General features: G+C 35.0%; 1 protein-coding gene and 1 long non-coding RNA gene across 3 annotated transcripts; both read right to left on the bottom strand.

Annotated features, from left to right (window-relative positions):
• Positions 1 to 1,593: 1,593 nt before the first annotated feature.
• On the bottom strand, positions 1,594 to 21,701 carry brsk1a (BR serine/threonine kinase 1a). Of its 2 annotated transcripts, none has more exons than XM_052611021.1 (19): positions 20,712 to 21,701; positions 20,517 to 20,611; positions 19,661 to 19,746; positions 19,402 to 19,542; positions 18,079 to 18,195; positions 16,134 to 16,167; positions 15,973 to 16,041; positions 15,665 to 15,811; positions 14,256 to 14,287; positions 13,850 to 14,014; positions 12,947 to 13,044; positions 10,403 to 10,550; positions 10,245 to 10,305; positions 8,342 to 8,912; positions 7,393 to 7,441; positions 6,808 to 6,931; positions 5,795 to 6,014; positions 4,796 to 4,885; positions 1,594 to 4,720 (listed from the first exon to the last, which is right to left on the bottom strand). In XM_052611021.1, the coding sequence occupies exons 1-19, from the start codon at positions 20,794 to 20,796 to the stop codon at positions 4,539 to 4,541; spliced, it is 2,514 nt and encodes an 837-aa protein (XP_052466981.1). In that variant the 5' UTR covers positions 20,797 to 21,701; the 3' UTR covers positions 1,594 to 4,538. The 2 variants fall into 2 exon arrangements, with proteins under 2 accessions (XP_052466981.1, XP_052466982.1); XM_052611022.1 differs by having other exon boundaries at positions 8,342 to 8,621; positions 20,712 to 21,696.
• A 926-nt stretch (positions 21,702 to 22,627) lies between these two features.
• On the bottom strand, positions 22,628 to 26,365 carry LOC128025041 (uncharacterized). Its single transcript, XR_008186088.1, has 4 exons — positions 26,218 to 26,365; positions 25,039 to 25,138; positions 23,133 to 23,235; positions 22,628 to 22,903 (listed from the first exon to the last, which is right to left on the bottom strand). It is a non-coding gene; the product is annotated as an uncharacterized LOC128025041 (long non-coding RNA).
• Between the last annotated feature and the right edge of the window lie 181 nt (positions 26,366 to 26,546).

Here is a 26,546-nt window from a genome sequence, read left to right as displayed (position 1 = left end):
TTTTCTGTTTAACTGGTTCTGTATGTTGATTTCAAACAACAAACATTATAGATTAATGTTTCTGTTATTTTTGTAAAGAAAAGCACTGTTAAATTTAAAGTCTGTTAAATTTGCATGCATTTGAACTCTAAAACAAAAGTTTACAATGCAATGCGTAAAATCCATTAACAGTTTGTGTTGCCTATGCAACCTTTTAATGTTAAAACAGTATTTAAACAGTAAAACTATATAGATGAGCTGTTTATCAGTCTAATACTGGTGTCCTGATTAATAATTTACAAATACCCAAAACTATTCACTCATGCGTGAAGGTGTGCAATGAGCACAGCTGTGAACAAAATGTCCTTTCTCTCTGTATTTTGTATGTTCATTTGCACATATCTTATTTTTAGCACATTATTATAAATTTACATTCTGGAATGGGATAAACTCGAGCCGTTTTAGTTTAGATTGAGGCTCAAAAACATGTGCCGGATACCAAGATTTTTGGGTAGGCAATCATTTTTGGGCATCAAATTACTGCACACACCTAAGATAACAAACACTCCTGTCTGGCAGCGTATTATGTTTCACAGTCTTGTGTTATCATTAAATACTTCCTGTTTTGCTGGATTTGTATTAAAAAGTATATTAACAGATGGATGTGTAATGAATTGGATGATGTCATTCTGACCGTGACCGCTGGGGGCGCTTCACATCGCTTTTAATTGACCACAGGCTGCTTCACTGACACCCAGCGATGACAGAAGAATACAGCAACTGCTCTCCGCTCGATGAAAGTCGAACCAAAAGGTGGAAAAACATGAAAAAGAAAGCCCATAATCCTCTCCTGGGCTTTTAAAAATTTAACTTATCTAATTAAGATGCATATGAAACACATAGCCTACCAGAGTATGGCTCCTGGGTAAAAGTTCCATTAGGGCATTGATTAAATTGATTTGCATTTCCTGAAGGAAATAGGCTAGCAGCGATTGCAAGGCAGGTTCTGTGTGAATGAAATGCCAAATCAGAGCCACTTCAGCACACAAAAACAACAGCGATATTTTTCAGCGATGAGCTAGCTATGAATAAATGTATTCAATTCAGACTTATCATAATTCAGTATGCAAAATCATGTAAAAAATTTAATATACAAAACGTGCAATGAGTATGTCACCAGGCTACAGACTGAATGCATGATATTTAGCCGATAGGTAGTGTACAGCATTTGAAACTGAATTTAAGATATATACAATTATATTTAGCAGTTTTTGATCCCCCAGCAGAAATTAAAGAACATAGTTGCAAAATAATTAAATTAATTTCAGTTATGTATGTTGTATGCTTAATCAAGTTTTCTTCATTATAAAACTGTCAATTAATCACGAAATCTTCTATAATTATTAGGCAATAAGATATTTTTAACCTAACATCTGGGTGTTAATATATATATGAACAGAGATAGCCTGATAACGGTTACTTCATAATGTGTGTATTATCATATTATTACATATCATTTTGTGTGTGTGTATATATATGTATTGTAATATGTATCATGTATTATCATGGGAGGATGCATGCATCTGATCAATGCAGATGAGTAAAAACCCAAAGTTTTGACTTTGTAAACCTTGTTGGTTATTTTTATTGACGCCTATCAAACTGATTACATAGACCATCCTGAATCCATTTTGATTCCTTCTCTCCCACACACACACACACACACACACACACACATATGTGCACAATAGCATGATGCATTCTAACTTCTCATCCATACACACAGATGTTTACTTTCAAAGCAGATAAACAAAGAACAATGTGTTCTGACATGCAGAGCACTCGCCCATATAACCGTGTGACTCTCTGTGCGTTGTGAACACACACTGTGCACAAACTTCCAGATGCACGATCATGATCCATTCACTCTCAGCAAATGAGATGTCAACATACAGTATATTCACACTAATATAGTTCAAATTCTGTTGAGGGGTTCGGAAACACATTGCACGCATACATACATAAATTGAAGAATAAATGAAACCTGGCCAGACTTAACATGAAGAAGAAATAAAATCAATATTGCATTGGCAATGCTGTTCGTAAGTCATTTTGTTCTGTTGTTATTTCTAAAAATATTTAGATACTGATGTTAACCAACTGATAGCCAGCTTAGACAATACAAGTTATGATATGTCCAAACAGTTGTTCACATCCATATTTGAACCATTACCTGATGCAAAAAATATAATACACATAATGCTATTCATTTTTGCAGCATTAATGGAGAGTGCTTTCCTTAGATTTGAACTGGTCAGTTTTTAACGATCATTATGTGCTTCCCCAAAACTGCATACCTTGCTTAGACTGTATGTATATTATAGATATGATAAGATATGATGGTACATCTGTCACATGATATAATGAGCCTTTTAGTCCCAACTGAGTTCCATACAATAAATAAATGGAAAAGAGAGTGAGCTGACACACAGACACACAACTTAAAATTCACAGAGACACACAAAATTGGATCACATTTACAAGATTCGTGACAACTGTTGTGCAGAAAAGCCATTTATACAGAGAGAGTGTCTCTCTTTCAGATATATTATGCTGGATCGGTTGCATAACCGCTGCACGGAAGCCCAATGACAAAGCAGTGCTGTACAAAGAGACCAGTTTCATATTGTATACTGTATCATAATCATAACCGAAGACAAATTGTTGTGAATGTACATATTTTGTGATGTTATGAGCAAGGTCCGTGGCCTAGACAATGGCTTATTTTGTTTCAAATACCATTTCAGTTTCCTCTTTGGGTCACAAGGTACAGCATATTTTCCTCATCAGATAATGTCCAGAGGAAGTCTTTCTTTTTTGTCATTACGGTAATACTGTGTGCAGGCGTACAAGCAAGGGAGACTTCTTTTCTACAATAATGCTTTCTTCATAAAGTGAAGAGTGTGATTTTGGGGGGGAATTTGAAATATTTGCTTCTATCCCAGCTTTATTCTTCAGAAATGAAGTGGTTTTTGCTGTGATTAGAGAACCTTTTTTTTTTTCTTAGTGTGAAAAGCATTTTAATTATCTAAAGAACCTTTTGTGGAATGATCCATGGATGTTAAGAGTTCTTCATGGAACCACAAATGCTTAAAAAATAAATTACAAATAACCAAGAGTTTATATAGGGAAAATGTGAATTAATAAGCAACCAATGGTGTGAGTTTGGGGCGTGGCTATCTGTTTGACTGACAGATTTGGGGGCGGGCTCAGGAAATCTTGTAATTATTTTTGCATTTCCGTTCAGTGATGCTAAAGAGTATTTTTTAAATATATATATTTAGCGATTTAAATTAAAAATATATTTAAGACACAAGTCAAAAGCATATGTTTGCTTGTTTAAACGAAAAGTGACCTTTGCCGTAGATTATGTTGCAATTCCCCCGAAATATGTATTGTTTTGTACCTCAGACATTCTATTCTTTCTTAAATATGGATATGTACACCTAATGGCCAATTGTTTTTCAATCACCGGGAGTAATGTTCAAATAAATAGTTTTCAATAAACTAAAATTCACAAATAAAATAGTCAATGACATTCACTTGGTTGGCTTCAACCAAACGTCTTGCAGCAACAGAGAATCGGGTATAAACATCCTTTCACATTTTGGAAAGATTCTCGTTCCCTTTGGCATCTAAAAAGGAAACTTTATATTTGAACTCTTGCCAAAAGAGTGAATCGAGGCCAGATTTGGATGTGTAAACGCACGCAGCAATGTTTTACAATCAGGATCAGTCATTGGGGTTGACGCTGGACGTTATTTAGCATGCAGCATTTCTATGGAGCGTGAAAATGAAGTTGTGTATAGCTAATAAAGCAGGGCTGGTGAGCAATTTATTTACGGTCATAAAATCATCATGAGTCTGTCCGCTCAACGAGGTAATCATGTTTTAAAAGATTCAGCATGTGCAGCTTTGTTAAACTGAATCTTTTGTAGCTTATTGATTTTTATTGCATACGTCTGAGCAGACTCTTGGTGCTAATAGCTTCTGGATCTGGATCTCTAGATATTTTCTTTAAAACATGATTTTCGGAGGATACAAATTCAGACTCTGTTGCTATAATTACTGGATCGCTGAGACCAGGCATGTGGAACAGATGGTGTGCTACCCCCAACTGAAACCTTTCCTTTCATGAATGTCATTATCAACTCAAGTTCTGCACATTTACATCCAAATCACATGAGAGAACATACAGCACGATTCAAAGCATTGTCCGGGATGACAAATTAAATACGTTTCAGAAGAAAGGTTGGAGGTGTTCCTTGTTGTATTATCATAAAATGGAGGCGGTTCTTGCTTCGTTGCATCCCATGTTCTTGCACAATGTCTATCAGTATTTGGTTTCATATCAGTATTAGACTTTCAAAAAGCTCCTTTAAATACACATTTTACCATCATGATGTTCTGAGGTGACAAGGGGAGAAGGAACGTTTAGTTTAGTCTCACATCATGGCTATCGTCTTGATGGATTGCTGATTATTCACAATATTTCCAGCTCAGGGCTGTGATTGTGTTCCACTGGAGGAAAGTAGGCGGGTTCTTTCTCTGCCCGACCCCCTGCGCTGGAGTAAAACCCCGCCCTCTCCACGCTCCACCCACTCGCAGCGGTCGGCTCCGCCCTCTGAGCGCCGAGAGTTCTGTCTAGTTGGTGTTCTAGGAGGGCGACTGTTCTTCTCATCTAACGAAGAGCAAAAGAAGTCTGTGGAAAGGTGGAAAGATGCGGGAACAATTCCTGATATGAGTCCGGTCTTACCTGAAAGAGTTTGCACCATGGGCTGATCATGAGCACCGAGCAACTGGGCTTGAATTGTTTCAACAACTCGTCTAAATCTGCGACTTGGGCCTAAAACAAATCAAATTCACACACACATACTCATATAAATTCAGTGGTGTGTGGTTTAGTCTGATGTGAATGTTGTGTATTCATGTTCTGAATGGAAATCACTTCCAAGTTGATATTGTATCTGATCATACTTTTTTTATATATATATATAGTCAAAGTCTTATTTCTATTTATTAATTTTGAAATACTGCTCACTGAATTCTTTTTTTAATGAAAATGATTTCTATTATAAAGTCTAATGTAAAAACATCTCCTCTTCACTTGCTATAATATTTAAATAATCATACTCTATTAAAATCAAAAATTCATGATTTAAAAAAATATTTTCTATCTAGAACATATCTTAAAGTTTGCTCACTGTATAACAAAAAAAGGCATTAAATACAGAATGTATGTGTGAGGTTAGGTTCTGTTTTGCTTTAGATTTCCCTTTGTGTCTGTCTCCTAATTATTCTCTCACTCATTTCTAGGGTTTTTGATTAATTTCTCCAGTAAAAAATGTTTCATCTATTTTAAATGATTTGAAATTTGAATGAAAACACTTTTTCACGGTAAAGGTCAATAGAACACCATTTTATCTTATACTGGCTATAACACCTCTATAATAATACTTTTTATTAAAATAAAAGTTTCATGAACATTTCAAAACAGTTTTAGAAAATATATAAAGTACTGTATACTATACAAAAATCATTAAAATAGTCTTTAGCCTAATTAAAATGTTCTATTTCATTTATTAAAGGCTAATGGAACACCATTATATGGTCTATGGTCTAATTCTTGTGAATATTATAAAATATTATTGTAATATTGAATAATTATTGTGCTACTGAATGTGCTATAAACATTCTAATGTTGAAAAACAAAAGATAACAAGAATCATATACAACAGACAGTACTTCTTCTCACCTGATATGAGGCTGAACGTTACACTGTAGATTCCGTAATCCTTCTGTCCATCCCTGTCTCTCTCCCGCTCCCGCTCCCGCTCTCGCTCTCGTTCCCCCTCAGAAAAGGAAATGTCTACATGGAATCTGACGGGTTTCTGGAAGACAGACGCACCTCCAGATGACTTATACTCTGCTCGGAAACTGGTCTGAGAGATTACGCTGTGACTGAGGGAGGGAATCTGAGGAGAAACACGAGAGAACCAACTCTTCCTTTACTGATGTATATCATTTAGACTTGAAATTTGAGGAACTGTATTTGAATATTAGACTTGCAGAAAAAAGCTGTTTTCAGGCTATTTCTTTATCTACATTGTACAATAGTGTGAAAAAGTGCATTATTATTTTTGTAAAATTATATGATATTTTATATATACATTTAAAACACTGAACAGCTTTAAACTTGACGTAACGTCTTAAAAGTGCACTGAGGTGTGATTCAACAATTAAAGATATCTGCATGAATCATCCAGTATATAATGTTCGCAAAATGGTTTGCTGTGGATTGAACACAAAAAAAGGTAAAATATGTCAAAAGTGACAGTTAAAATGATTTCCATTTCAAATAAATGCTGTTCTTTTAAACTTTCTATTCATCAAATAAAAAAAATATGAAGCAGCATAACTGTTTGCAACACTGATTATAACAAGAAATGTTTCCTGAGAGTAAATCAGAATATTAGAATGATTTCTGACACTGACATGTGACACTGAGTGATGCTGAAAATTAAGCTTTGTTCACCTGAATAAATGGCATTTTACAATATAATAAATTAGAATACAGTTGTTTTGAATTTTAAAAATATTACACAATATTACTGTTTTCACTGTATTTTTTTCAATCAAATAAATGTAGCATTGGTGAACAGAAGAGACTTTCATAACCTTAAAAATATCAGTAGTGTAAATGCGATCCACTGAGTTTATTAAAAAGCTTAATCAACAGAGAGCTGCACAGATCAGCTGTAGACTCACAGAGAGGAAGGCATGGACGATATCCGCTTTAATAGAGCTAAGAGGTTTGTCTCTGATGACCAAAAAAATCTGCTCTTCTTTCTCCAGACTGATGAAATTCCCAAACCAGGACCTTTTAGCCAGCCTGTCGGACCACAAACACAGACAGACACTCAGATGATCTGTAAGACTCGTCATAATGAAGATGGAGATCATTATCGTTAATATATTTCTCACAAGTTGACATAACGTCTGTGAGCATTTTCATCTGGAACATTTCATTTTTAGGATCTGCAAGATATCACTTAAACATTCTCTGTTGGATGTCAGACACTGTTTTGGCTAAATGTATTATTTTGAATTTATGTGAATCGAATTGTTTCACGTTCAAATTGGGTGTTACTTTAAGGCACAATAACAAAAACTGACTGAAATTAAAGGGTAAATTGTTACTGTTTTTGAAGGAGAAAAAAACTTTTACCTCAGGGAATAAAGTACTGTAATATCAAAAATGTACAACACACAATAAGCCCCTTAAAAAGAAGAATGCAGTGCTTTGCAGATGGTTTATCCAGATGATTATAAGGGTTGGCAAATGCTTCTTACTCTGGGCTTGATTCTGGTGTTAAACTGGACATGTCTTCTGAGGCTGGCACTGTTGGGAAGGTAAGAGTAAGAATGAAACATAGATCGAATACAACCTGACATTGATTTAATTAAAATATTTGACAATTTTATATTTCAGAGGTTTTCAAACTGAGATCCAGGGAGCCCCAAAGGGGCTGTGTTATTTTCATTTCATATATAGTATTATATATATATATATTGAATTACATTTTAGTTAAGGTTTGAGTTATTTTGTTTTGTGTTTTTGTAATTTTTATATATATATATATATATATATATATATATATATATATATATATATATATATATATATATATATAGTATTCATAAATGTTTAATAATATTTAATTTATTAGTTTTAGATACTTTATTAGTTCAAACGTAAAACTAGAAATGTAACTAGCTGAAATAAAATATAAAAATTATATATATATATATATATGTGTGTGTGTGTGTGTGTGTGTGTGTATAATTTTATTTCAGTCAACCAAAATGTTTTTTTTTTTTTATTTTTTTTTTTTATGTATGTTAATGTTAATAACCCTGGCTGCAATGGGGCCAGCATAAAAGTTTAAAGAAAATGAAATACATTTGTAATAAATAAATAAATGACATTGGTAATTCTGTTTCATTCTGGTTTTCAATGTCATAAATAAAGTGAGTAATCTTGTAATAAATTCATTTATTCTATTGACAGCCACAATTTTATGTTTTTTCAAGTGAATACATCTGGAAGTACTCTAATAATAGAATCAGGACTCTAACAGTATGACAATGACACAATGTCAGCTTAATAGAAGGTAAATATATATTCCATATGATATTCTTATTTATCACAACAAAAATGGGTCTTTAGGGGTCCACAGCATTAAAACGTTTGAAAACTTTATTTGATTAAACTCTGAAAAGGAAAGATATCTGCACCCACCCTGCAGCTTGCGGCGGTGGAACCGCGGCGACCCCAACAGGTTGTTCTTTAACGAGTTGAGGCGTGTCCTCCAGTGGGCGGAGCTACTGGCAGCCATGCTGGCTCCTCCCCCTGGACTAGAGGGTGGGGTCAAGGAGAGTGAGCCCACGCCCACACTTCCTCCCTCGGCTCGGGAGGAAGAAGAGGAAGAGGAGGAAGAGGGTGGGGTAGCGGTGGGGGGGTGGGGGTGATGCACAGGGGTACCCAGCGGGGTAGGCAGGGGAGAGCCCTGAGGGGTGACCTGAGACATGGGATACAGGCTTTTAGTCACCGACTTCAGCACCGCAGATGGAGAAGGAAAGAAGAGGAAACGGGGAATGGGTGACAAGAGGGGAGAAGGGGATGGAGAGCGGGAGGAGGAGGGCAGGGGGAGGGACTTCATGGACTGGAGTTGGGGGCGTTCGGGTGCATTTTTAGATGGAAGCGTTTGCGTTTTGGGTTCATGCGATCGGTTGGGACGAGCAGAGGTGCTGCCGCTTCCTGCTTTGGTGGCGGCAACTACCTCCGCCTTGCTGAAGGTAAAGACAGGGCTCTGATGGGATGAAGAGGAGGAGGAGGAAAAGCAGGGTGGAAGAGTGAAGGCCGTGGCAGATGGAAAGAGAAACAGGAGTGAAAATGATCAATGGCAGGTGAAACGGCTTTAGTGCACAGAGATGGTGTATGGGGACGTGTGTTTTTGTGTGTGTGTGTGTGTGTGTGTGTGTGTGTGTGTCTCAAGCCCAAAATATACTTCGGTTTTTACACGTACGTGCGAGTCGATGTACAGTGCACGTAAAGCAAATTCCATCACCATAGTACCCCATGTACTGCACACCAACCGATTTCTGTAAACGCACATTCTTTGTATGCGCAGATTGCACATGCAGATTGAATTTGTTTTGCACTACTCAGTTGTTCCACAAGGTGGCAACACTGGCCCGGGCCGATATTTGACAGTAGAAAATGGAATTAAAGAGACAGAACAACAACAATAAAATACCACAACAATAGATGCTTGCATTGACAAGTGCTTGTGTGAGAGAGTTATTAGATTCTATATTTATATTAGTTCAAAATAGTACAAAGATATTTTTATCAGTAATATCTTCTAGAGAAAAATAGTGTGGACACTGGATCATTCAACTGTACGCATACGCTTGTGTATGTATACAAAACTGAAGTATACTTTGGGCCTAAGACTGAATGATGTGCATGTTCATATAAAAACAGTCCAGTAGGTTTGAGAAATAACAAAGAAATGCTAACTAACAAAAATTCCAACTCAAGACATTCATCTTAAAATGCAAATGTTGGTAACATTTGATAACAAACAAATAAGGTTTCATTAGTCAACTAACATTAACTTTGCTGTAAATAATAATTTGAATATTTCATAAGAATTATATAAATTATTTAAATAAGCCATTTAAACATCTGTGACAACAGGTTTACAAACAATTCTCATTACGATTCATGTAAAATGATGTAAATTTCGGTCCACAGAAATGATGGAAATTATGCAAATGTGAAATCAAAGTGGCACAAACTCATGCAGAGATGGGGTTTGCTGCATTTACTGTAAACCGAGCTGCTCTGAGACACTGAAAACGTGAGATGCTCATGTGTCATGTGTTTCACCCTTAAACGCAGAACAACAGATATATACTTATTTATTTAAAATACACACTGTGGTGAGTGTCAAGTCACTGTCAGCGAGAAGAAAGAGTAAGAACTTGTAGCTAGCATTGGTCTATCAATACTGTGGGAAAATATACAAGTATTCAAACATTTCTTGATTAAAAAAAAATCTTTATTTTTGAAAACACTGCTTCTGAGTGACTCATCTTGTCAGTAGAAAAAAACAGGTTAGCAGACAGGCACTTACCCTGGGACTACTTAGAGGACTAGACGAGAGGCCTGTTGATGCTCCACTTACAGATCGAGATCTATACAGGAGTGTGGCGTTCGAGAGTCAGCAGGGCTAAATCAATATTTACAAAGTTCCATATATGCAGGAAAATGTGTTTCTGACTGCATGTGTACCTTTGGCTGTGTGAGGTGTCCAGTGCTCTGCGTGGGGGTGTGGGAGAGCCCTGCTCCGTCACACTCAGCACCTCCAGACTCTTCCTCTCTGGCCGGCAGCGGCCGTGACGGGTCAACATCGGTGAGTCTACACGCTTCCGTGGAGGGTCTATAACAGGGGTCATCAACTATATTTGTCAAAGGGCCAGAATTTTTCTCTGCAGACACTGTAAGGGCCAGATATCGTAATATAAAATAAAATTTGAATTGTATCCTAATATGTTATTATTTGATATACTAATTCTAATTCCAAATTTATGTTATTTTTTTTACATATTACCTGTACTGCAGCGAGCCACCAGGGGGTGATAGCGATATTTTATGCTTCATATTTGTGAGGCTGTCTCATTGTGTCTCTCATTTGCTTTTTTTCTCGTTAGATTTAAAAATAAATAAATATGGATTTATTTTCTTGAAGATTTATCTTCTTGAAGAAGGCCGGCAACACACTGGCTGCGTGAGCGTCTCAGCTGCGTGGCGTGTCCGTTTTTATTTCGGCTCCCATTTAACAGGTTGGAGTTTGCACACTGATGACCCACACTAGAGCGCAGAACAGCGGAGTTTGTATGGACCGAAGTGCATGTCTGAGCTTGTGTTTTGCTGCTTTGACATTGCGGAAAATAGAATAACAGAAACAAAATGTATTAGCATTTTTACCCGTTATTATTAATCTAAATTAATCTCATTTATAATTTAAATTAATTTTGTTTTTCTTTATTTAAATTTCGTTTTTTTACTTAAATTTCGTTTTTTTTATTTAAATTTAGTTTTTTCTAAAATTTAGTTTTTTCTTTAATTTAAATTTCGTTTTTTCTTTAATTTTAAATTTCGTTTTTTCTTTAATTTTACATTTCGTTTTTACTTTATTTAAATTAGGTTTTTTCTTTATTTAAAATTCCTTTTTCTTTATTTAAATCTACCCTTACTGTGCCAATTTGTTAGTCAGAAAAATATAAGACTACCTTAAAAGTATTGCTTAATTTAATAGACCTGTGTGTGTGCGTTTTATATCACTAGTGCAATGTCCATTCTTGGAGCATAAGCCCTGCCCGCGTGAGGTGCGCCGCTTCCCGCTCGCGCTGTTCTGACTGTAGTTTACTAAAAGTTAATTAATTCTGAATATGTCGCGTCTCGCGAAAAATATGTTCATTACTACCGAAGCTTCGAAGCTCAAAAAATGGTATTCGGACCAGCCCTAAACTTTTTCCTCTTACAAGGCTATTCTTGAATTCAGTATTATTCTTGGGGCCGGATGGAAATCTCTGGCGGGCCGGATTCGGATTTGCCAGTTGACGTTGCCTGGTCTATAATATAGATGTGCAAAGCACAGAGCATGTGCATGTAGATCAAACAGTAGAGTATAGCAACACTTGCACAGGAAGGCGAGTTAAGTTACCAGGGAGTATATAACTGATAAAATCTAAACACTTTTAAATTAAATAAAGGTTCCAAAAAGGGGGTTTGGCAGCGAATGCATAGAATGCATTATTGGATCCACAAAAAACCTTTCAGTAAACAGATTTTAAAAGAACCATGTTTTTCATAGTGTGAAGAATATTTACAAAATTTGAACAACTTTTTTCCACTATAAAGAACCTTTTGTGGAACCTAAAGATTCCATAAATGTTAAAAGCTGTTTATGGAATTATAGATTTAAAAAAAACGACCAAATTAATGAAATGCACTGTATTTTCCTGAAAAAGTCACAGCAGATCAAAACTGCACTGTTGAGAGAAAAAACACCTAACTCACTCCACAAAAATCTTTCCAATTTAATGGTCTACAGAAGAAGAATTAAAAATGTTATTATAAAATGTGTAAGTTTGGTTGGCTGCATTTTAGTTTGATGATGATTATGCTGCAATGTCAAGTTAGCAATGCTAGAAATAATATGTTTGAACTGTGTGCACTTTGCATTCTTTATGTTAAAGGAATAAGCCACCCAAAAAAAGAAAAAATCATTTACTCACCCTCATATTATTCCAAATCTGTATAACTGACATTTTTGTGCAGAACACAAAATAAGGTATTTTAAAGAATGTTAATAACTAAACAGTTTCAGTTACTATGAACTTGCATTGTATTTTGTCCATATGATAAAAGTTAAAGAACAGCAACTGCTCTTTGTTTGATCTTCTTTCATGTTCCAGAAACAAATGAAATGCATACAATTTTTTGGAACAACACAGGAGTGAGTAAAGGATGGTATTATTTGAATTTTTGGATTATCTATCGCTGTAATTGTATTATATAAGTAAAAGCCCATTTCACAAAGTAACTTTATTCCAGGAAATGCAGTAATTTGCTTTGGATAAAAGCGTCTGCCAAATGTCTAAATGTAATACATACAGGCCACACAGTTCAATATTACAACCCCAAATCAGGGGTTGTAGTAACAGTAATTTAAAAAAAAATCTTCTTCTGCTAATTTATAGACCACAAGAGTGGCTGAAGATGTAGATTTAACTGTGTTAAATAAAACACTCCAGAGAAAAAGACACTCACCAATGTCATTTCTGGGAGGAAGATCCTCATCCTCATGGCTAGGATAGCGCTCTTTACGGTCTAACAGGAGATAGTAGATCATCTTCTCTTGGTTATCTCTGAGGAAAAGAGTGAGAGAAAGAAGAGAGTATAGCAATGTTAACCCGAAGCCTATTGTATCGTATTTAATATACAAACAGAAATGATCAATGAGTAAAACTTTGCTTAAAATTGAACACAAAGAAAAGCCTTCTGCTGTCTGATTGATAGATCATACTTTCAAGGCAAGGAAAAGGCCTTTTAGTATAAATGTTAAAACACTGGCATCAGAGCTTTTTGATGTGAAATCTTTCAATTGTTATGAGTTAACATAAGAATATTTTTTATATATTTAAATAATATTTTTTTTTAAAAAATAACACCTGCACTGAAGCAATTTAGGATTACTTGATTATCCAAACATAATGTTTCAGAAAATGTTTAATTATGTTACAATATCAGTAGCAAATATGATCTATCAGGTTTTTGTTTATTTGTCCGCCTCTCAATAATCGCTGTATTGTTTTGCATTATATGCTTTGCCCCCACAATAAAATTCAGCATAAAACTAAGCATCATCTACTGAAACACATTATTGGATTGCATTCATTGCATACTTTGGATCAGTTTGGGCCTCTAAATAAAATATAGGTTGTTGTTTTTCCTCTTTTAGTATAAGCTCCATTCTCCTGTATCATATGTGTGTCATCAATAACATATATACTTGTTTTGTTGTTGTTTTTAGATTTCGATAAGGTTCGATACACTGTTAAATACTTTTTTTATGATTATTTAATATGTAAGCCTTTACATTGTTAAAGATTACCTCACTTTTTTTTACATTTTCTGAATAAAAATGCTGCAAAGTGCTGATGTTACACTCACTCTTCACACTGCAGGTCCTGGGCCAGTTTAACGCGGTCCCTGAAACAGCCCAGAGAATACATGCTGTCCAGCACATCTGGGTCCAGCTCTGTCAGAGACATGATCCGTCCCATGCTCACGCGCCTCGGGGGCGGCAGCTCCAGACACGGCTCACTGCGCCCAGCTCTTCATCACACACACACACACACAAACAAACACACATATGAACTTGAGCTGCTTGCACAAATCATCTGTGATTTTGCCTGTTCTAAAACACACAAGCTGAAATCATTTCATAACAATATAAATACAGATCTATTTTTGAAATGCAGGAATAAACACACATTAATGCTCTTACTCAAACTCTGTAGATTGACCACAGTGATAGCGAGAATACAGATAATCAATAAAAACAACCAGTACTTACTGATACCAAGCGTGTTTCTGGATGGCCTCTAGCTGCAGAAGGACAACAAACGGTGTGATTAGAATCTGTTCAAAAGCAGGTGGCGCTATAATGCTATAAGATTAGTGATGGGATAAATCAAGCTTTTCGCAATTCTGAATCAGCTAAACCGACTGATCAAAATGCTGATCAAGGCAGTGTACATGCAGCAAGACCTCAGACCAAGCATGCATGCAGATACCTATTACAAACCAATCTACTAAATGTAATCTACAAATCATTACAATGAATGGTATTAATGATTTTTAGATTAAGTGTTTTTTTGTAATTTGTGTTCTTTTTGTTAATTTGTTGTTCTAGTTTTTTTGTTTTAAGGCAGAAGTGCAACAAAATAGTTAACTATCACTAAGTCTTTTTTTATATTATACAATCATTTTTATGAACATTCATTAAATTAATCATGAAACTGACCCGAGATCAGTTAAAACTATATATAAGTCATTGGTCTGTGAGTTCACCAGATCAACGCCTGCTAACATCAAACCATTTAAAAAAATGTTGCAACTAGTGTTCAACACATGATGTAATGAAGCCTTGTGACGCGGCCAGTTTTATTCGCACTCCAAAACACTGATTCGAAACAATTAACTTAGTACCGTATTTTTCGGACTATAAGTCGCACCTGAGTATAAGTCGCACCTGTCAAAAAATATGTCATGATGAGGAAAAAAACATATATAAGTCACACTGGACTATAAGTCACATTTATTTAGAACCAAGAACCAAGAGAAAACATTACCATCTACAGCCGCGAGAGGGCGCTTCAGAGTAGACTACAGGAGCAGTGAGCAGCATAGAGCGCCCTCTGGCTGCTGGAGACGGTAATGTTTTCTCTTGGTTCATTTGTCTTAGTCCATTTGTCTTGGTTCATGTCAAATTAATTTTGATAAATAAGTCGCACCTGACTAAGTCGCAGGACCAGCCAAACGATGAAAAAAAGTGTGACTTATAATCCGGAAAATACGGTATTTATCATAGAATCCCGAACAAAATGTATCATGGTCAATTTTTTTTTTAATACTGATAATCAGAAATGTTTCTTGAGCAGAAAATCATCATATTAGAATGATTTCTGAAGGATCATGTGACCCTGAAGACTGGAAGAATGATACTGAAAATTTAGCTTTGATCACAGGAATAAATGTTTAATTATATATATATATATATATTTTAAACATTCTTTTGCATGAGACTTCTTCCATAAAACATACAATTATTTAAACAGTGGTGTAGATGGTTTCAAAAGTAATAAATATAGACCTAAAATAAATCCATCCATAAAACTTCTATCAAGTTAATTAAACTTGGACATGTTTACAGCTATCGAACCACCACAGCATGCTGAAGGCTTAATCACAGTGCTCCCTCACCGTGACTCTTTTTTCAGGGTTGACCTCGATCATGCCCCGCAGCAGAGCCTGGCACTCGGGTGGGATGAAATGGGGCATGTGGAACACTCCACTCTTCACCTTCTCCAACAGCTGCCGCAGGTTATCGTGGTCGAAGGGCAGCGCGCCCTGAGGACAGCGGACAGAAATTCCCAGACGCAAAGACACAGATGGTAATGACAAGCAAGGTGTGTTTCAGTTATTTGCATAACAACCTGTGAGCTAAAAATGAGTAATAAGTGGGGGAAAGTATAATGCTCTCTGACAAGTTGAGAGAATTTTTTTCTCACCACTAGCAGAGCGAAGAGAATGACTCCACAGCTCCAAACATCAGCCCGTCGACCATCATATTTCTCACCCTACAGTAGAAGCCAAAGGTAGCAATATGGTCAGTGGTTCACCTTCAAACAGAATGATGCTCTAAAACATAGAGGTTACTTTTTGGACCTACCCTGATAACCTCTGGACATGCATAATGAGGAGATCTGCAAATAGTTTGGGAAAAACAGAGTATGGAAGGGTGTGAGAGAGCATGGTTTGTTTAAAATAACATAGCTGTTTCAATTACAAACAATTCTGTGGCATTTATTTAAATTTGGGTATATCGAATTAAGGCGAAAATACAAAAACATGCCCCTGGGCTTAAGAGGTTAAGCTTAATTATGTTGGCTTGACAAGCCAGTATACAGATCTACAATTCTACGATTTTTCTTCTTTGGAGACTAAATTACTAAAAATTAATGCAACCAAGAGTTTTCAAACCGGGCACAAACCTGTAGGGTGTTCCGACTCATGTGCTTTAACATGCTATCAACATGCTAAAATTGTTAGGACAAGCTTAATCAAGCTAGAACGTAATACAATGCTAAAATGTGTTCCTTTGGCTCAGTGGTAGAGCATTGCGTTAGCAGTGCAAAAGGTTGTGGGTTTGATTCCCAGGGAACACGTTAGGTAAAAAATGTTAGACTGAATGCACTGTAAGTCGCTTTGGATAAAAGCATCTGCTAAATACATACAGATTTAATATATATTTTTTTAAATTTAAAATATGCTAGCAGCACTAAAACATGTTAGGGTACACTAAAACTTGCTAGAGTAAATGCTGAAACATCCTTGAAGCATATAAAACATTCACGTGTTAAAACATGCTAAAAAATGCTAGAAATATAGCTACTAAATCACGCTAGCATTATGCTTAAAATTTGAATAGTACTTAACAAAATGTAATAAAACTTTTTAGAACATGTTACAATAAAACCCGTTAGATGAATGCTAAAACATGCTAGCAAAAGAGGTAAAATGTGCTAGCAATGTGAATAAACATGGTAGCAATTAAAAAAAAACATAATGAAAACATGTTGGTAACATGTTAAAACTGGTTAGCATGTTAAAAATGTTAGCAATGAGTAATACAATGTGAAAACACAGTGCACAGTGCTAAAACATGGTAGGAAATGTTAAAACCTGTTAGTTAAATGTTAAAGCCTACTAGCAAAAGCCAAAATGTAGTAGCAATGTGATGAAACATGGTAGCAATATATAAAAACATGCTAAAAACATGCTAGCAACATGTTGACTGGCTAGCTTCTTGTTAAAAATGTTAGCAATGTCTAATACAATGTGAAAACATGCAAGCACAGTGTTAAAACATGTTAGGACATACAAAACCTGCTAGCTAAGTGCTAAACCAAGCTAGCAACAATATAAAATGTACTAGAGTACTAGAATGTTATAATGTGCTAGCAAAATTCTAAAACCTGCTAGCTCAGTATTAAATCATGCTAAAAGTGATAAAACCTGCTAGCAACAAGCTAAAATGTCCCAGCTGGCAGCAACATGATGAAACATGGTAGCAATATATAAAATCATGCTAAAAACATGCTATCAACATAGTAAAACATGCTAGCTTCATACTAAATGTTAACAACACCTAAATGTTAAAACTTGACAAAACATGCTTAAACCAATGTTGTAGTATTCTAGTGACGTGAAAAAACATGTCAACAATGTGCATGAACCGAACGCTAAAATAATCTAGCAGTGCTAAAACATAGTGGGTACAGTAAAATTTGTCATGCCAAAATGTAATTAAGTTATTGAACAAATTAATCTAGAAACTTCCAGCTGTAAAAAATAAAATAAATAAATAAAAGCCAAAGGATATGGTAGCTACATATGATATTTAACCATCTAATTCAATGATATTCGTATATTTTTAAGTGTGGCTTTAGTGTTCAAATACTGTGTATTGTGTACTTTAACACAGCTGGAAAACCGAATTCATCAATAATCATGCACTATCAAAAATTATCAATTTCTTATTGCAATGCATGCATCTTAAAGTGTAATAAAGCAAGCAAACAGCATTATAAACCACCCGCTTACACAATACTCACCCACAGCTTGTCTCTAGCATACTGTCTCCCACCTGTAGTGAGGCCATGCCAAAGTCTGCAATCCTGATATTGTTCCTCTCATCCAGCAGGAGGTTTTCTGGCTTCAGGTCTCTATGACTACAAGAGCACAGAGGACAACCGGCTCTGAACACGGTGTTCACCAACAGCCCTCCACAGAGAGACACACTTTGGAAGATGTCCAGTGTCAAAACATTAATACTTCACTCGTCCTTGTCTTTGACATTTTTACACACTTGTACCTGCCCAGTTTAGATATTAGAGCTAGAACCACCACATATTAAAATACGAGGGACATATCATGTTAAAAACAGTTATCAATAACAGTGTCTATAGGTTTTTGTCACTAAAAGATCCTATTAAGGGAATTTTTTCCTTTCCTGAAATATAAGATGCAGTGTTATTTTAGTCTCATTGATACACTATTATAGTTTATTATTATTATTTTCAATTACATTTTATTTTTAAATTTTTCACTTTAATTTTAGTTCGTTTTCGTACATAAGCTGTGTTTTTTAATACTTATTTTATATATATATATATATATATATATATATATATATATATATATATATATATATATATATATATATATATATATATATATATATAATATATGTCTATAGTTGTTATTGCTTATTCATTTATGTTTTAGTATTTTAGTACTTCAAGTTAAACAAAAAAATGAGAAATGCTGTTTTGGCATCTAGCTGAAATAAAATAAGTTTTATTTTTTATGTATTTTAGATTAACATTTATTTTATTTCAAGTAACAATGTTTTTATAGTACTAGTCTTATTCGTTATTCGTTATTATTTTAATTTAGTTATGTTGAAGGTGCAAAATAAATCTGTGGAGAAAAAAAAAGGAAATAAAATGTTTTTCAAAAATCAAGTAAATGTAAAAACAGTTTATGGGAAAATGACTCCAAGGATGGGGCAAAACGCCATATGCAAATAGTATTTTGTTACAATATTCAAATATAATTGAACATCTATTCAAAATAGCCACCAGCAAATGCTGTGCTATCCTGTATTATTTTTGTTTTTAGAATAATATGATCTACAGTATGAGCTACAGTGTGAGTATGGCATATTTCATAAATAAATCTAATTTGTGATGCGGTCAGTGTGGGACCACTTTGCACATACTTTGATTTTAATAATCTTTAACCAAACTGAAAATCATAAAGCTTCTCAAAATATGTGAGCTTGCAAAACATTACCCCAAGGACATGCTCTTTTTTTGTAATTTATATTATTATATTAAGAATTGTGTTTGTGTGTGTGTGTGTGTGAGTTTTACCATATAGAGTGACTATGACAGAAGTCCAAAGCAGATATGATTTGTCTGAAGAACTTTCGTGCCTCTTTAGGCGTCAGTCTGCCTTTCTTCACCAAATAGTCAAACAGCTCTCCTCCTGAAACATGCTCCAGTACCAAATATCTGTATGAACGGAGCCAGAGAACAAGTGGAACAAAGGATTTAAGAAGGGACAAAGGACAAGCAGGAAGAACAATGTGTTGAAAACGCGTATAAGAAAGCATGTAAAAGTGTAACTCACAGGTATTTGTTATTCTCATAAACATCATGGAGTTTCAACACATGTGGATGTTCAATCAGTTTTAAAATAGCAATTTCTCTCTCCACCTGGTTGAATGAGAAGAAGAAAAGATAATTTATTTATGATCTATTTATTATCTTTATAGGAAGCAAATTCTGTATGATGCACAATAAAGTTTTAAATTAGCAAGAACATTGCAAAAGTACCACAGTATTCCAGGATTTTTTTTTTTTTTTTTTGCCTGGGAATGCCATGTAAATATCATAGTACATGAATACAGCAGGGTTATTAAAATTAATTAAAACCATAAAAATAAACAAATAAATAAACATTTTTGTAACTTAAAATGTAAAATGAAATAAAAAAATTGTTTTTAATTGTATTTAAAATTTAATTCAGCATGTATAATTTTTTTAGTTAACTAGATGTAAAATAACTAAAACTGAAATAAATATTATAAAGACAAAACTAAAAAAAACTAATAAAAATGGCAAAAAAACCTAACAAATAAATGACTAAAGTTAAAATTAAAAAACATATTTAAAAGAGAAAATACATATATTAAACAAAATATTCAAAATATGAATACAACCAATAATAGTATCTCAGTGATACTTAAATAACACTGGAATATGGTAATCATGTGCTATTGTATAGTATCTGATACCATCACTGTACCACAGTGATACAAAATAATTTTAACAGGTATAATATTATAATTTAATTTATAGATTTAATATGCATTTTAATTATTAGTAGTGATATATAATTATATTATATATTATATATATTTTAGTTTTTATTTCTGCAAGACTTTACAAAAACTATAGCATTGGAAAAAAAAAATTTTTTTTACCTTCATCAACACAGATTCGGAGAGTTTTTCTCTGTTGACTATTTTGATGGCTACTTTTTGACCAGTGATGCAGTGAATCCCGAGCTTCACCAGACCTAATGACATCACAGACAATTCATCAGTGACGAACGCTTTGAAAAGATTAGAAATGTCAATTTAATATGACAGTTGAATATGTAAACAACCTGTCCTTACCTGTCTGGCCTTTCCCGAGAGTCTTCTCTAGTCTATACGGCCCCACATACTGAGCTGCCTGGGTCACTGACAGTTCCTTAGACATAGTGGCGGCCTGGCTCCTGTTAAACCTGCTACTGCATGCAATATTTTCACAGCGTATCGTTTCTGAGTTGAGTTTTTCTAAAATAGTCTCCCAAGGGTCTGCAACAACCCGGCAATATATCCATGCTGAGCTCGGGGTTCCCTAGAATCTGTCATATGGGCCTGTTTATTGTTTCAAATCTATTTGAGTCTAATTCATAGCTTTACCAATTAAAGTCACCCTTCTCAATCGATCAGACTTTTTGTTCCCAGTACATGTCATTACAGAAAGCCAGGTCCTGTTACTAAGCTCCTGTTTCTAGATGCATCTACCAGCTGGCCATCACCTCATCTCAAAAACACCATTTAGAAACTCCTCCTAACTGTGAAATATTAAGAGCCTTCAGTACACTTGTGCTAGGCCTAAAGGAGCCAGAATAAAGGAGCCCGAATCTTACAGTTGAATAATAAACAAACAAACAGGTAAATCTATTCGCGTTTCACATTCAGCAAGACAAGCTAAAAGAGCAGTCCGATGGCGTATGTGACTGTAAGGAGATCCAGGTCGCTCTGCGTCCTCTCGCATCACTGCAGCGGATCTGGCAGATCTGTTTCATCTCTGCTGCTGATGCTGATGCTGAGCTCCATCCTGCCGCACGGACCGCAGCATCCTCATCGTTCGCGTCTCCGCCGTGTGTCCTCTCTCGCGGGTCGCGCGCACGCACGCTCTCATCCGCTGAACACTTTTTGAGGAAGATGTTTTTGATGGTGACCGATATGTTGCGCTCTGATCGCTGATATTTTGCCTGTCTTGACCGTTTATTTGCGTTATTTTCTCCGTTCTGGTTCCTCGCATCAACATCCGGGTCCCACACCCTCCTCCTCATCATCATCAACCCTCCCTCACAAACACACTCCCACTGCACCTCGCGCCACAGATCTGTCCCTCAGACAGAAGAGTACAATACAGTCATGCTATCAGAAGGAGGAGTGATACATAATATATAGGGCACTGAATGAAAAGCAACTACACAGAACTCGGAAATAAATAAACAAATACACAAATAAAAAAAAAATAAAACATCGTGTATTTAAATTGTTCAGGTCATGGGAATTAATTTTATTTTAGTGTATATATATATATATATATATATATATATATATATATATATATATATGTTTGCTTTAAGCATTCATGTCTTCCGGTCAATTTTTTTTTTAAAATAAAATAAAATAAAATATCTAAATAAAAATGTAAATAAAAAACAAAATCAACGTTTTAATACTTGACGAGTTCAACAAAGTCTAAATAATTCATACAGGCTCGTATGAGTTTATCGTTTTTATTTTTATCTTATTATTATGATATTTATTCTATTTTGATGCTGTTGTTTTATGTCATTGTGCTTATTTTCTGTCACAATCGTGATACAAACTGTTTGAATGTGCAAATATTTGTATATGAATATGTTTTTATAATAACAATATTAATAATAATTCTTATTATTATTCATTTACATCATTGTGCATATAACCCCCAATACATCAATTCTGTAAATCCTTTTCTAATCTTATGTAGGCCCTAACTAGCAATACTATAAAACGTACGTGACAACTGCATGATTAATATGTGATGAAAAGTATGAACATTTCTTCAATAGATGGTGCTGGCAGTCAGTTGATGTGTCTACAGGCCCACTTTGAGGAAACCACATGATCAGCGCTGCCAATGTGTTTGGCATAAGTTAGCAATGCAGGCCACTGCAGTTAAAGGTCATTCAATCAATCATTGCATGCAATTAATTATTATGAAGCTATTTAGTGTCAGTTATTTAGTGAAAACAGGCTGCCTCTTAATTGTCATGGTTATTGATTTATTGAAAAACAAATGCAATGCACAGTTTAATTACAGTGTGAAATCTGGAAAATAATAATAATAATAAAACTGTTTTCTAATTTCTTCCACTGCTACAAATAACATGATGGACACCAACAGAGACTTCCCAGGATCAAAATAAACAATCCCACTGCTCTCCAGCTCTTGCACCCCTTTCTCTGTCCTCAGAATGGTTTAGTCCAGTGCAATGTGAGGGAATGCAAGGGCACTGGAGGACCCAGAAAGGAAGGACCTAAGTTAAAAATAGCAAAAGAAAACCAGACAAAATCAAAATCAACAAATCAATGCATTCAAACATTCCAGACAGAATATAAATGTGCACACAATCATCACGACACTATTGTAATGAAACGCTCTGTGCTACATTAAACTGCAGATACATTTCAAACAGAATAAAAGTCACAATGAAAAAGCGTAACAAATTAAGGAAGAAATCAGGAAGAACAGTATTTGATATTTACATGTAAATCCATGTTCCCTCACGAGGCTGCCATGGTCCCCTTCACACAGGCCTCAAAAGCTTCCAGCAGCTCCTTGCAGCCCTCTGCACCCTTCCCCTGAATACTGGACACATAAACATTGTGTTTAGTGCTATCAGTGATATACTGTACACCTATGTCAATATGATTCTGAGCTGTGCAGTGTGTCTGTGCATTGATTTTTGGACGACTGATCTCATGTCAGGATCAAAGGGGACACATTCTTTGGAGTCAAAGGGTGTTGTTACGTCATCACATGAAAGAGCCTTCAGATTCATGCTTTTTTAAGATATAGGTAGTTGGCATTAAATACTTTATATATAGACCTCATTAAAGGAATATTTAACCCCAAAATCTGAGTTGTAAAAAATGTGCAGAATGACAGTCCAAACAGCGGATTAAAAAGTAATCCATATCACAGTCATTCAGTTAACAACTTGTGAAGAAAAGCTGTTTGTAAGAAACAAACTTTCTACTATAAACTGTTGCTTCTGGCCAAAATTTTAATCCATAAGCCATAATAATGGTTCCTCCAGTGAAAAAAATCCATCTCCTGTTGTCCTCTCAAATCAACCTTTAATTTGGAGTAAGATAAACTGGGGGAGTGACTTTGTGTCAGACAAGTGTCACTTTTCTAACATCTGATTGGTCCAGCTTCAGTCTGAGATAATCTGCCCTGGACCAGGTTAGAGTATAATACTATGGCAATGAATGCTGCTAAAAGCCAAGCCACTTATGTGGTACCTAAAACCTAGGATTGGTGCAAACTAACCTGAAACTTACCTGGCTAGCCAGCTAAACCGGCTTCATGGTACAGGCCCCAGATTTGCACATGACAGCAACGATTACCTTCATGAATACCACAGACATGCAATACAGACGATGTAATGTGAGCACACCTCTCCTCGCCTTTCCATTTGTGAGTCAATTTGAAACCAGGCTATATTTACATCACACATATACATTGCTAAAGTTCATGCTAAATTTGGCAATTGGCATATTGCTCTGAATGTTGCATACAAATATGAGACATGTTTAATTATATTTTGACTTATATGCATTCATGCATATCCATGCTGAAAAACTCAAGCCTCTGTTTTATTTTTTTTTTATCTTAAATGTACTCTGAATGATTATTTAATGAATTTAACACAATACTCTGTTTCTGACAAATGCGGTTTTGTTTTTTCTGTGTAAGTGACCAGCCCAGAAGTGATGCACTGCAAATGATAACCACTCATTTACAATGAGCGCTCTTGACTAAATCAGTTGAGAGACAGAGTAGATAGCGCTTCTCTTGTAAATGGTACAGCTTGTGCAACTCACCGTAAAGTTCACATTATTGTGTCATTGAGTGAGTGCATTGACCTCTGACTTTTTAACCTAGAAACAGAGCACTTTGCTTTGTTCACAATTATAAATGGAGGTTAATCATTTATGCGTAAGAGCCTACAATGCTGAAAAAAGACGGGAACTATTATAATATGTATCTCCAAAGCTCTGTAGATATCAAACGCAAGCACCAAGGGGAATGTGTGCTCCTGCCACATGCTTTAACTTAGTAACATGATGGCTAACATGGATAATTTTCCACCTGCATCATCACTTCCCAAACCTGCTCCCCCCGGCACCATGTGCTCAATCTTGTCGTTCAGTATCCAACACATATTTTAACTAGCCTTTCAAATCGTTTCATTCACAAACCACTACTCATAACCTATATACTACACACAGAGGTGTTATATGATGGTGTAAAACTAAAAACACATTCATGCTGACCTATAAAGCATGTATGTTTATTTTTTTCCTTTTAAAAAAAAAAGCACCAGATTTTTTAAGTATTCAAAATTCAATGTTGCATTAATGTCCTTCCTGAAATATGACTCACCATTTGTCCAGCTCATCTTTGGGAGCCTTGCATTGAGCAGGAACTTCTTCTGGCATTTTTCTTTGTTCGTGTGACACAATGTCAGTGAGTTGAGAAGAGCCTTTAAAGAAGTACAGGGTGAACAACTAATATGTATAGGATTACTACCCAGTCTGTGCAGGAAGGAGGAGGAAGAGAGGGAGGAGAAACAGGCTCCAGAAAGTGTCAGAGGGCAAGAATCATATAGTAAAGGTGACCTGGGAAAAATTAAAATAGAACAGAATGTACCTTTTTTTAAAAGCCACATACGTACAGCGGTGCATTCTCTCTCTCTCTCTCTGTCTGTGTTTGTGTGTGTGTATTTTCCATATTCAATATAATTTTCATATCCTTTTTAGTCTTACATTTTATTGTTAACAGGATGGTGAATATATGGCAACATTTTCATTTATTAACTAACAATCCCTTTATTTTAGACTTCATCGAATATAAGGCATATAGGACAGACCCCAATCAAACGCTAGATGGCGCAGCTTTACAAGAGCCAGTTGGAACAAGCTCAAACTACAAAATAAAGCAAAATATCTCAGATACATATAACCCGGTTTTATCCAGTCTATGGATATAACCCACACACAACTTTATTTCTACCTTTTGTTATTATTATTATTATTGTTTATCCCAATGAAACCCCTGGCTGTATCTATACTTCTTGAAAACATAAATAAATAAATCTGCTGATATTATGTAAAAAAAAAAAGTAATATATATATATATATATATATATATATATATACACACACACACACACACACACGCACATTAATGGGTTTTAAAATTAGTAATACTTTATAATAAACTAATGTCTGTGCCTAGAAATAAGAAAAATAAGCTTTTTTATTATTTTGAAATTATATATATATATATATATATATATATATATATATATATATATATATATATCTATATATATATATATCTATATATATATAGATATAGATATATATCTATATATCTATATATATATATATATATATATATATATAGATATATAGATATATATATATATATATATATATGAGAACAAGAAAGGATAATTCAAAATAATATTTAAATCGTTAACTTGTTTGTCAATTAAAATATTTATTCGAATACTTTTCTTTTGGAACTACGGCTGAGCTTGGCGAAAAGATTGTTTACCTCATGTTTTTCCTAAACACAATCCGCGTTAACGTCAGTGTGTTCGCGGCTCCCTCTAGCGGCGCGCGTGAGCATGTCTCCCGCCTACAGGCTTCTTCTCGCTGCACACGCTGCAGTTGTATTTGTCAGAGGCTCAAATCCAAGGGAGACGAACGAGGCGCCATCTTTCGTGCGTTTCTCCCTGCAACGATGAGAAATTGATCTCGAAACCGGTGGCCCATGCCACCTCCAATCTGTAAATAAAGGCGTATATGAAAAGACCTCGTATCTGAGCAAAACATCGATTCATAATATACAGAAAAAATATACATTTTGCTATCTATAATCCA

This window comes from Carassius gibelio, chromosome A12, assembly GCF_023724105.1.
Source record: "Carassius gibelio isolate Cgi1373 ecotype wild population from Czech Republic chromosome A12, carGib1.2-hapl.c, whole genome shotgun sequence".
NCBI classification, from domain to species: Eukaryota; Metazoa; Chordata; class Actinopteri; order Cypriniformes; family Cyprinidae; genus Carassius; species Carassius gibelio.
This window is presented reverse-complemented; position numbering and strand designations above follow the sequence as displayed.